This window comes from Myotis yumanensis, unplaced genomic scaffold (assembly GCF_028538775.1).
Source record: "Myotis yumanensis isolate MYYU_CA2020_CCGP unplaced genomic scaffold, mMyoYum1.0.hap1 SCAF_1, whole genome shotgun sequence".
NCBI lineage: Eukaryota > Metazoa > Chordata > Mammalia > Chiroptera > Vespertilionidae > Myotis > Myotis yumanensis.
Genome location: NW_027223752.1, coordinates 94,830,562 through 94,842,878, shown reverse-complemented (window position 1 = coordinate 94,842,878; position 12,317 = coordinate 94,830,562). Strand labels below are relative to the sequence as shown.

Sequence of the window (12,317 nt, the reverse complement as noted above, 5' to 3'; positions counted from 1 at the left end):
TGTTTGTGTTCATTTTTTTGTTTTGTTTTGTTGCGTGTGCTTTGGATATCATATCCATAAAATCATTGCCAAGTTTAATATAAAGGAACTTATACTGTTTTTCTCCTAGGAATTTTATGGTTTCAGGTATTACACTGAATTCGTTAATCCATTTCAAGTTAATGTTTGTGATATACCTGTATATGTTTTTATGCCAGTGCTATACTGTTTCACTTACCGTAGCTTTGTAATATATGGTAGCTTGAAATCAAGAAGTGTGATACCTCCAGCTAGGTTTTTCTTTCTCGGGATTGCTTTGCCTATATAGACTATTGTAGTTTCATACAAATTTTAGACTTTTTTTTTTCTACTTTGTAAAAAATACCATTGGAATCTTGATAGGATTGTACTGAATCTATAGATTACTTTGGATAGTATGAACATTTTCACAATATTAATTCTTCCAATCCATGAGCATAGGTAATCTTTCTATTTATTTGTTTCTTGAGTATCTTTCATTGTTGTTTTATAGTTTTCATTGTAAAGATTGTTTACTGCCTTGGTTAAATTTATTGTTAAGTATTTTTTGATGCTGTTATAAACGGGCTTGTTTTCTTTATTTCTCTTTCAGATAACTTATTATTGGTGACTTTTGCATGTCAACTTTGTGTCCTAAAACTTTACTGAATTTGTTTATTAGTTTAACAGTTTTTTTGATGAAATTTTTTGGATTTCTCCATATAAAATTATGTCCTCTGTAAACAGACATAATTTTATTTTTTCCTTTCCGATTTAGATGTCTTTTATTTCTTCTTCTTGCTTGATGTCTATTTTGAATAGTGATAATGAGAGTAGGCACCCTGATCTAATTCCTGATCTTAGAGTAAAAGCCCATTGAGTATTGTGTTAGCTGTGGGTTTATCATGAATGGATGTTGAATTTTGTCAAATGCTTTTTCTGAATCTGTTGAGATAAATGTGTGATTTTTATCTTTTATTCTGTTAATGTGATGTATTGCATTTGTTGATTTGCAGATGTTGAACCATCCTTGCATACAAGGGATTCAGCTCACTTTATAATGTTATATGATTCTTTCATGTGCTATTCAATTCTGTTGCTAATATTTTGCCGACATTTTGTTATTTTTGCATCTACAGTCATTAATGACATTGGCCTATAGTTTTCTTGTAGTGTTCTTATCTGTCCTTTTATCAGGATAATGCAGGCCTTTTAAAATGAGCTTCCTCTTTTTGAAATCAATAAAAACATATAAAAATAAAAGCCCACTATAGTGGTAGTGCTTAATTCTCCTAAAACCCTAGTTTACAAAAAAAGAATGTTTAAAAAATAACCCCCAAAAAATAACTTGTTATTGGTACATAATATAAAAAACATGTAAATTATAGCATTAATAATCTATAATGAAAGGAGAAAAGTAAAAAGTTTCTGTATGTTTCAAAATTAATTTATCAGCTTAAAAATAGGAACTTATATTTGTCCTATGGTAACCACACAGGAAAAACCTGCAGTAGATACACAAAAGATTATGATAAAGGAGTCAAAGCATACTGCTACAAAAAGTCATCAAATAACAAGTAAAGACAGCAAGAGAAGAAACAAGGAACAAAGGAGCTATAAAACAGTCAGAAAACAATGAACAAAACGACAGTAGAAAAAGATATTTCAAACAAATGATAAACAGAAAAAAAGCAAGGGTAGCTATACATGTATCAAAATAGACTTTGAGTTAAAAATGATCAAAAGAGCCTGGCAGGTGTGGCTCAGTGGTTGAGCATAGACCCATGAACCAGGAAGTCACAGTTTGATTCCAGGTCAGGGCACATGCCCAGGTTTCAGGTTCAATCCTCAGTAAGGGGGCATTCAGGAGGACAGCCGATCAATGATTCTCTCTCATCATTGATGTTTCTATCCCTCTCTTCTCTCCCTTCCTCTCTCTGAAATCAATAAAAACATATTTGAAAAAACAAAGAAGGTAATTCTAAAAGCCACTCAGAATTTTAAAAATATGGTCAAAAGGGAGAAAAATGTAATTATATAATGACAACTCCATTCTTTTGCATGTAGCTATCCAGTTGCCCCAGCACCGTTTGTTGAAAATACTATTCTTTTCCCGATTGAATTGTCTTCGTAACATTGTCAAAAAGCAATTGATGACATATATAAGGGTTTATTTCTGGACCCAAGATTCTGTTCCATATATATCTACATTTCTGTTCTTATGGCAGTACCACAATGCATTGATTGCAGTAGCTTTGTATCAACTTTTAACATTAGGAATTATGAGTCCTCCTCTTTGTTTTCTTTTTTAAGATTGTTTTAGCTATTCTGAATCTTTTGCATTTCCTGTGAATTTTAGGATCAGCTTGCCAATTTCTACAAAAAAAGACACTTGGGATTTTGATAGGGATTGCATTAGGATTGTGGATCAATTTGGGGAGTTTTCCAGTCCATGAATGTGGGATTTCTTTTAAGATCTTTAATTTCCTTTGACAGTGTTTTATAGTTTTCAGAGTACAGCAGGTCCTCGAATAACATTTTGTTTAACTATGTTTCTTTTTTTTAACATATGTTTTATTGATTTTAGAGAGGAAAGAAGAGGGAGAGAGAGTTGGAAACATCATTGATGAGAGAGAATCATTGATTGGCTGCCTTCTGCATGCCTCCTACTGGGGATCGAGCCCACAATCCGGGTATGTGCCCTTGACCAGAATCGCACCCAGGACCCTTTTATCCACTGAGTCAAACCAGCTAGAGCTAACTATGTTCATTATATCATTGATGAGGAGGGAAAATCTATTCTTTATGTAGTTTTCACATTCTCCTCACGTCTGAGTGGGTTTTTTCTAGGTACTCCATTTTCCTCCCATATTCCAAAGATGTGCACATTAGATTAATTGGCATATCTAAATTGTCCCAAGTATGAGTGAGTGTGGGTGAGTGTCTGAGTGCTCCCTGTGATGGAATGGCATTTTGTCCAGGGTTGGTTCCTGTCTTGTACCCTGAGTTACTTGGGTAAACTCCAGCCACCTGTAACTCTGAACTGGAATAAGCAGGTTGAAAAATAATATCTTCTTTTTATCAGTTTTTCTTAAGTGTGTGTATAGCTCGTTTACTTTAATGTTTATTAAAAGTATTTAAGAGTTTGGTGATGGTTTTGTGACTAGAAATATGTAGCAGGAGCTTAACTTTTTTAAAAAAAATTTTAAAATAAGTTTTTGTTGATTTTTAGAGAGAGGAATGTAGAGAGATAGAAACATCAAAATCCTAGGTGTCTAGTGTATAGAAATACAATTGGTTTTTCTATATACATATTGTATCCTGAACGCTTGCTGAACTCATTTATTGAAAGCTCTAATAGCTTTTTGATGTATTCCTTAGGATTTTCTGTGTACAAAATCATCTCATCTGCAAGTAGAGGTAATTTTACCTCTTCCTTTTCAATCAAATTACTAATTCAATCTCTTTATTTGTTATTGATCTGTTCAGGCATCTATTTCTTCTCTGTTGGTTTTAGTAATGTGTGTCTATCTAGAATTTGTCCATTTAATCTGATTTATCTAATTTGTTGGCATACAGTTGTTGGTAGTATCTATATACATGAAAGGCTAATATGCTAAGTGTCCCTCCTACTGTCCGACCGGTCGCTATGATGTGCACTGACCACCAGGACACTCAACGCAGGAGCTGCCGAGCTGCAGTGACTTGGCAGCAGCAGTTCTCAGGTGACGCACCTCGAAACCAGAGAGGAGGGAGTCCGATTCCTCACAGGGCCACACAGTTCTACCTTCGGCTGTGGGTTATGTTGTTGCTGGGGCACTGTCGGCCCCGAATCTGGTTTACTGCACACTTGCATTTGTGTTCCACACCCTGTACGACAGCAACTTTGCAGAGTGCCCTCTTGCATCCCCCGGGACCCCTTGGGGGATGTCAGAGAGCCAGTTTTGGCCGGTCCCCACAGACCAGCCCAAGTGACCCCACCTATTGGAGGGACCCTGCTCACTCTGCAGGTGAGGGAGGGGGTGGGGGGGACTGAGGAAAGTTGGCTCCAGGGCGTGTCCAGCCCTTCTCACCCAATCCCACCCCACCAGCCATCTTCTAATTAATTTCCTTTCAATGTGCACGAATCCATGCACCAGGTCACTACTTCCCTTATAATTCATAAGGTATTTATTTCTGTAAGCTATGTAGTGAGGTCTCTTCTTTTTTTCCCTGATTTTTAGTAATTTGAGTTTCTCTTTTTTTCTTGCTTATCTACTGATAGATTGTCAAATTTTTTTTTTTATCATGTCAACCAAGTTTTGGTTTCCTTGATTTTTCTCTATTATTTTTCTATTCTATTTCATTTATTTCCATGCTAGCCTTTATTTTTTTTTTCTTTCTGTTTGCTTTGAGTTTAGTTGGTTTTCTTTTTCTAGTTTTTTAAGGTGGAAAATTTAGTTATTGATGTGAGATATTTCCTCTTTTTAATATAGGCATTTACATCCATAAGTTTACCAATGAGCTCTGCTTTACCTGCATGCCATCAGTTTTGGTATGTTATGCTTTCATTTTCATTCATCTCTAATATTTTCTAATTCCCCTTCAGATATATTTTTTGACCCATCAGTTATTTAGAAGTACTTTGTTTCATTTCCACATACATGTGAATTTCCCAAATTTTCTTCTTTTACTGATATCTAATTTTATTCCATTGTGATTAGAAAATACACTATGCATAATTTCAGGACTTTCAAATTTATTGAGGCTTGTTTTATGGTTTACCATGTAGTCTGTCTTGAAAGATATTCGATGTATGCTTGAGAAGAATGTGTTTTCTGTTACTGTTGGATAGTTTTCTGTAGTTGTCTGTTAGGTCTAGTTGGTTTATACTGTTACTCAAATCTTCTCATTCCTTGTTGATATTCTCTTAGGGTTTTTTTGCCCATTATTAAAAGTGGGGTATTGCCCTAACCCGTTTGGCTCAGTGGCTAGAGTGTCAGCCTGCGGACTCAAGGGTCCCAGGTTTGATTCCGGTCAAGGGCATGTACCTTGGTTGTGGGCACATCCCCAGTAGGGAGTGTGCAGGAGGCAGCTGACCGATGTTTCTCTCTCATCGATGTTTCTAACTCTCTATCCCTCTCCCTTCCTCTCTGTAAAAAAAAAAATCAATAAAAAAAAGTGGGGTATTGATGTCTCTTACACTGTAGAAATGTCTACTTCTGCCTTCAATTCTGTCTTCTTTCATTTCATGTACTTTGAAGCTCTGTTGGTAGGTGCATATATGTTTTTAATTTTCATATTTTCCTGTTAGATTAACCTTTTAACAGTATGAAATGTCTCTTTATCTCTAATAACATTTTTTGTTTTCAAGTCTGATACTAGTATAGCCACTTCAGCTCTCTTGGTTACTCTTTGCATGGTATCTTTTTCCATTTCTTTTGCTATCAACTTTATCTGTGTCTTTGAATCAAAAGTGTGTTTGTGGGGGCCCTGGCTGGTTTTGCTCAGTAGATAGAGCATCGGCCTGTGAACTGAAGGGTCCTGGGTTTTATTCCTGTCAAGGGCACATACCTACTAGTATAAACCAGTAGGGGGTGTGCAGGAGGCAGTCGATCAATGATTCTCTCTCATCATTGATGTTTCTATCTCTCCTTCTCCCTTCCTCTCTGAAATCAATAAAAAATATATATTTTAAAAAAATAAAAGTGTGGTGGTGGTGGTGGTTTGCTTGATTATTTGTTTATTTTCTAGTGAGTTGGCTGAGCTAATGTTGCAAACTCTATTCCCCAGGCCCAGGGTATGTGCCTCTGATCTCCATGCTCATTTTTTTTTCTTTTAGTCTTGCTACCAAGGGTTCTCCATCGGTTGACCTAATCTACTTATTAATAAAAGTTTGTGCTTTATTTCCTTTAACAGTTAGATTTTTATTGTTTACTGTGGATGTAGCTTTGAGGCAGCTATTATGTTCCAGTGCTTTTTTGCCCCATGTTCACCCAGAGATTAGTAGCTTGGAGGTTCGCTCTCTGATTGCTCCAAAGAAGGTATTGCCTTGGGCTTGCACAGTCTTCCAGACTGCCATGGATGAGAGTTTTATAATATTTGTGTACACATTTCTTCTGTATGATAAGTACTTTTGAAGAAATGAATCATTTCTCATCTCTATTCTCCTATATTATTTCTAAACAACAGTTCCTTTAACTCTGGGATTCAGCCACATTGTACAGCAGGCAACTCTTAAGATGCTTCATGCCCTCACACCTATGTGTCTTTCCTGATATAATTCCTCTTCTTCGTCAAATCTTACTTTGACTCAACTCAATATTACCTTCTTCTTCAAGTTTCTCCAGCCTGAAGTAATCATACCTTTCTTCTGTTCCAATGGCAATTTTGTAATTTTTATAATTTTTTTACTTATAATTACTCTTCTCCCTCTACAGATTATAAGATTTAAAGCGTTTTCATCTTTTTATTGCCACATACTTTGTTCACAGAACATCATTATTGGATAATAACCGATAAATTAATCTTTTATTTTATAGCCGAGAGACACACAAGATCGCAGTATTTTATGTTGCTGAAGGACAAGAAGATAAACATTCCATTCTCACAAATACAGGAGGAAGTCAAGCATATGAAGATTTTGTAGCTGGTCTTGGTTGGGAGGTACTGTTGTTAAATTACTAGTATACCAAATATCATATTTTATTTCTGTTTGGAAGCAGTAGTGGGGTTTTTTCTAGCTTATTTTAGAAGCATTATATTAGGAGACTCAATAACTATACGGTGGGTTTATTATTGTTTCTATCCTATATCTCATCTGCAAAGACAGCAGCAGTTGGGACTTTGAACAGAAATTGTTGACTACTTTATGAGACAATATATTGTCAGAGAGTATGAAACACATAGGTTTAGAGATCTGGCTTTTCTTCACAGCTATGAATAGTAGACTATTAGTCTTCAAACCAAGATACAAATATCCTTGGAACTATACCAAGGCTCTCTAGGGGGCACATCAGCATGTTTAGTTTTAAGGAGATTAATTTTCAGATAGATTCTCAACTTTACTAAAGTTAATGCCTGAGAACCCTTTTGCAGTCTCTTTCCTCTCCTTTTCTATTCTTTGTTTTGGTAAAAGAAAGGCTTACCACTCACCCACCGAGTCCTGCATTGCCCCAGAAGGTTTAGAACCAAAAAAAGACAGTTCATTCAAGAGATCATGTTCCCGAGAGGGTGTGTTTCTAAAAGCAAAGCAAGAAATACGGAAAGGTACTGCACTTTAGGTCATTCTGGCTACCAACTCACATCAAGTTTCCTATGTCAAATCTATCTTAGAATTGTAAAACAGCAGTGAGATATTTACCACAGAAACTTATATTAATATGTTTATTTTAATTGAAAAATGAAGTGTCAGACATGTTCTGACAAGAAAGTGAATTTGATGTGGCTGATTGATATGTCATTAAGTTAGTAGCAGACATTTTATAAGTATTCAGCAAAATCTTTAGCTCTAAGATTTTGATGAAAATATGTTTAAAGCACATATATGAAACATACAGTATACTAGAAATTATCTCTTGCATCATTAAACATGATGAAAATTTTCATTGTAGTTGTCAATTTAATATATAGTTTCTCAAAATTTTTGTAGAGAATACATAAGCAAAATTGTTGAAGGCCACTGCATTAGACTGTAAGCTACTAGAAGGCAGACACTTTTACCCCATTTTGTTTTCTTTTTAAATTCCAGTTCTTGCACAGTGTCCAATACATAAGCCTTTATCATTCAGTTTATATTTTATGGCTGATCTAACCTGCTATTTCACCCTAAGTTAATTTGAGCTCTCTGGGTTTGTTTGCTTATTTGTCAAAGGTAATATACTTTTTTTACCCATCAGATGTGATGTGAAGTCCAGCTGAGATTATGTATGTGGAAAGTATAAAGAAACATTGTAAATAGATTTACAGTTTAAAAAATACAAAGCAGAAAAGTATTGGTAATAAGTATTAGTAAAAGCAAGGGACATATGAAAAAGGAACAAATTAGTACACAGCAGTGCTAATCAAACAATGTGGTACTTGCATCAAAGATAGACATATCGCAGAAACCAGTTTGGCTCAGTGGATAGAGCGTCAGTCTGCGGACTGAAGGGTCCCAGGTTCGATTCCAGTCAAGGGCATGTACCTGGGTTGCAGGCACATCCCCAGTAGGAGATGTGCAGGAGGCAGCTGATCGATGTTTCTCTCTCATCGATGTTTCTAACTCTCTATCTCTCTCCCTTCCTCTCTGTAAAAAATCAATAAAATATATTTTAAAAAAAGATAGACATATCTATCAATTAAATACAATTGAGATTCCAGAAATAAACCCATATATCTATGGTCAACTGATTTTCAACAAGAGTGCCAAGACCATCTAGTGGAGAAAGAATACTCTTTTTAATGAATAATGCTGGAACACCTGGAAAGCCACATGCAAAAGAATGAAGTTGGATTCTTACCTCTCACACTGTATATAAAAATTAACTCAAATGGATCAAAGACCTGAATGTAAGAGCTAAAACTATAAAACTCTTAGAAGACTGGTTTCAGTTGTTGAATCTAAGTGGTAGATGTAGGAGTGTTCTTTCAACCTTGCTGTATGTTTGAAAAATCTAACAATAAAAAAGAGGAAAAAAAACTCTTAGGCCCGGCCAGTGTTGCTCAGTGGTTGAGTTTCAACCTAAGAACCTGGAGGTCACAGTTTGATTCCCAATTGAGCACATGCCCGGATTCTGGGCTCAATCCCCAGTAGGGGGCTTGCAGGAGGCATTCGATCAATTATTCTCTCTCATCTTCGCTGTTTCTATCTCTCCCTCTCCCTTTTTCTCCGAAATCAACAAAAATATATTTTAAAAAAAAAAACTCTTAGAAGACAAAAATGGGTCAATCTTCATGACCTTGGATTTGGCAAGGGATTCTTTTTTTTTTTTCCAGCTGTATTGAAGTATAATTTATAAATAATGGGAATTTTTAGATATGACACTAAAAACATGAACAGCAAAGGGAAAACAATAAATTGAACTTCATTAAAATTTAAACTTTTGTGCTTCAAAGAGCATTATCAACAAAGTAAAAAGACAACCCACAGAATTGGCAACTATAATTGCAAATCACTTCTAAAATTTGCAAATAACTTACATAAATTAATAATTAGAAGACAACCCAGTTTAAAAAATGGCCAAAGGACATTTTTCCTAAGAAGATAAACAACCAGTAAGCACATGAAAAAAATGCCGATTATCATTATCAGAGAAATGCAAATCAAAACCACAGAGATACCACTACTAGGATGACTAGAATCAAATAGTTATAGCAGTAATAATAACTGTAGGCTAGGATTTGGAGCAGTCTGAACCCTAAACAAAATATGGTATATCCATATGAAAATATTATTCAGCCATGAAAAGGAATGAAGTACTGACATCTGAAAATATTCAGGCTTCAATCAGAAATTATACAAAGAACCAGGAAAGTCTCAAACTGAATGAAAAGACAATAGATGCCAAAACCAAGAGGACAAAGATTTTGGTTGGTTGTTTGTTTAGTTAATCCTCTCCAAGGGTATTTCTCCCATTGCTTTTCAGAGAGTGGAAGTAAGGGAGGGAGGGAGGGAGGGAGAGAGACAGACAGATATTGACTGGTTGCCTCCCATACGTGCTCCAATCGGGCAGGGAGTGAACCCATCACCGAGGTGTACATGTTCTTGATGAGGAATCGAACCAACAACCCTTCGGTGCACTGGTCAACGCTCTAACCACTTAGCACACCAGCCAGGGAAAAATGACAAAGACTTTAAAGTGACATAATGGAAATGCTTCAACAAGCAATTGGGAACACAGTTGAAACAAATGAAAAAAATAGAAAGTCTTTCAATGTGCACAAATCCATGCACTGGGGCATTAGTATATACATAACTACGATAAGCTATCCTAGATAATAAAACCTTAATATGCAAATCGACCGAACGGCAGAACGACCAGTCGCTATGATGCACACTGACCACCAGGGGGCAGATGGTCAATGCAGGAGCTGCCCCCTGGTGGTCAGTGCGCTCCCATGGGGAAAACCGCTCAGCCAGAAGCCGGGCTCATGGCGGGCAAGCACAATGGCAGTGGCGGGAGCCTCTCCCGCCTTCGCAGCACCACTAAGGACCCCTCAGGGATGGCCCGGACTTCGAGAGGGCACAGTCCCTCCCCCCCCCATGCACAAATGCCGAGCACCAGGCCTCTAGTGTACATATAATACCAAGAGCAACCACTAAAAAACATACCAAGAAATACACTTTAAAAATACTCTCAAAAATGATAGATAAGCCCTGACCAAGTGTCTCAGTTGTTTGGAGTGTCATCCCATGCACCAAAACGCTGTAGGTTCAATCCTGGGTAGAGGCATGTATGGGAGAATCTTTCTCTCTCTCTCTCTCTCTCTCCCTCCCCCCCCCCCTCCCCCTTCCTCTCCCTTCCTCCCTCTAAGTATATCCTGGGGTGAGGATTTAAAAACAAGAGAAATAAAAATGGAATTCTAGATAATTTTAACCCATAGGAGGCAGGAAAAATAAAAGAGAAACAATAAAACAGAAGACAAAAAATAAAATTACAGGCTTAAGCCCTAACATATTAGTCATTATATAAGTATGCTAAATATGTCTAAATATACCACTTAAAAATTGGCAGACTGGATTAAAAAATCCACATATGCACTAGGAAAAAGAGTATTTTCCTAAAATAAAACTAAGTTATAATCCTTTCCTAACCTTTGTCCCTCTCAGAAATATGATGGGAATTACCTGCCCTAAGCCTTCCTTCATTAGAGATATTACTGTACTCTGGAATTTGAGCAGAAGCTTAAATCTCCAGGATTTTTAAAGCACAAAATATAAATACAAGCTGGGAAAGTAAACCAAATTTTTCTTAGTGTTCCTCACCAACATCCCTCTTCATCTGCAACTCCCCAGAGTGATGAGCACAGATTAGTGGAGGCAGCACAGGTGAGCACTCAGCTGCCTCTCAATTCATTCCTCCTCCCCCTCCTCCTCCTTCTCTCCTCTTTTCCTTCTCTCCTACTTCGCTTGTTCCTCCTCCCCTTCCCCCAAAGGCTGAAGGCAGGGCCCTTCCAGTCCTCATAACCTGCCCTTTCTCTAGTCCTGGGGATGGAGGCATTGAGCCCCACAACGGGGTGATGCACAGTGCTCATTGTCACTGCCTGGCTTTACTTAGAGGGAATGCAGTTGTCCTCCTCTGTAGAGGTCTGAGAACGTTGACTATAGAGAAGTCTTACATGCTTTTCTTGGTCAAGTATTTCTCACAAATTTTGTTACCAGAATACCATTCTAATATCTTAACTTGCAATTGTGTGAAAAACTGCTTTGTAATAAAGTCTATGTTTGTATTTCGAAGAAGTAAAAAGGAAGAAGAAACTCACTTAATATATAAAAATATAGGCTACTAGAAAGTAAAAGGATGGAAAGTTATATCATGCAAATATTAATCAAAGAAAAATCAGAGTGGCTACAATTAATAGTTGGCTTCAGAAACTTACCATAGACAGGGAGAACATTATCCTATCTAATAAAAGAGAAACATGGTAATTAGCCGTACAACCGCTACCCTTCCCATTGGCTAATCAGGGAGATATGTAAATTAACTGCCAGCCAAGATGGCGGCCGGCAGCCATGCACTGAAGCGAACAGGGAGGCTTGCTTGCTCCAGTGACTGCGGACTCCAACGTTCCCTGCCTGACTTGCCGGCCTCTCAGCTGCAACTCTGAGCAACTATGTTGCAAATATAGAAGCTAAACCAAACCCCAGAAACCTGCTTTAGTCAGCCGGGCTTCAGCCAGCCGGACCACAACATTGTATCAAATACAGAAGGTAAACAAAGGCCAGAAACCTGCTTTCAGCAGCCGAGCCCTCAGAGCTAAAGCTGGCCCAGAATTTAAAAAAAAAAAGAAAAGAAGGAGCGGTTGGGAGCTTCAGTCACCTGCCAGCCTGAAAACGGCCCTCAGCCCCTCAGCCAGGCTGGCCAGGCACCCCAGTGGGGACCCCCACCCTGATCCAGGACACCCTTCAGGGCAAACCAGCCAGCCCCCACCCGTGCACCAGGCCTCTATTCTATATATTAAAAGGGTAATATGCCTCTCGGCACCGGGATCAGCGTGACGGGGGGCAGCGCCCAAACCCCCTGATCGCCCTGCAGCTCTGTGTGTGACAGGGGTCGGGGCCACAACCTCCCTATCCGCCCTGCTCTGTTCGTGACAGGGGAAGGTGCCCCAACCCCCTGATCAGCCCTGCTCTGTGCCTG

General features: G+C 37.9%; 1 protein-coding gene across 9 annotated transcripts in view; it reads left to right on the top strand.

Annotated features, from left to right (window-relative positions):
- The window catches only part of RALGAPA1 (Ral GTPase activating protein catalytic subunit alpha 1), a 283,623-nt gene that overhangs the window by 212,541 nt on the left and 58,765 nt on the right, over positions 1-12,317 (top strand). For all 9 annotated transcript variants that reach the window (XM_070428039.1, XM_070428075.1, XM_070428057.1 and 6 more), the window contains one exon: positions 6,519-6,642. In XM_070428039.1, coding sequence (XP_070284140.1) covers positions 6,519-6,642 — 124 coding nt within the window. The remainder of the gene's footprint in view (positions 1-6,518; positions 6,643-12,317) is intronic.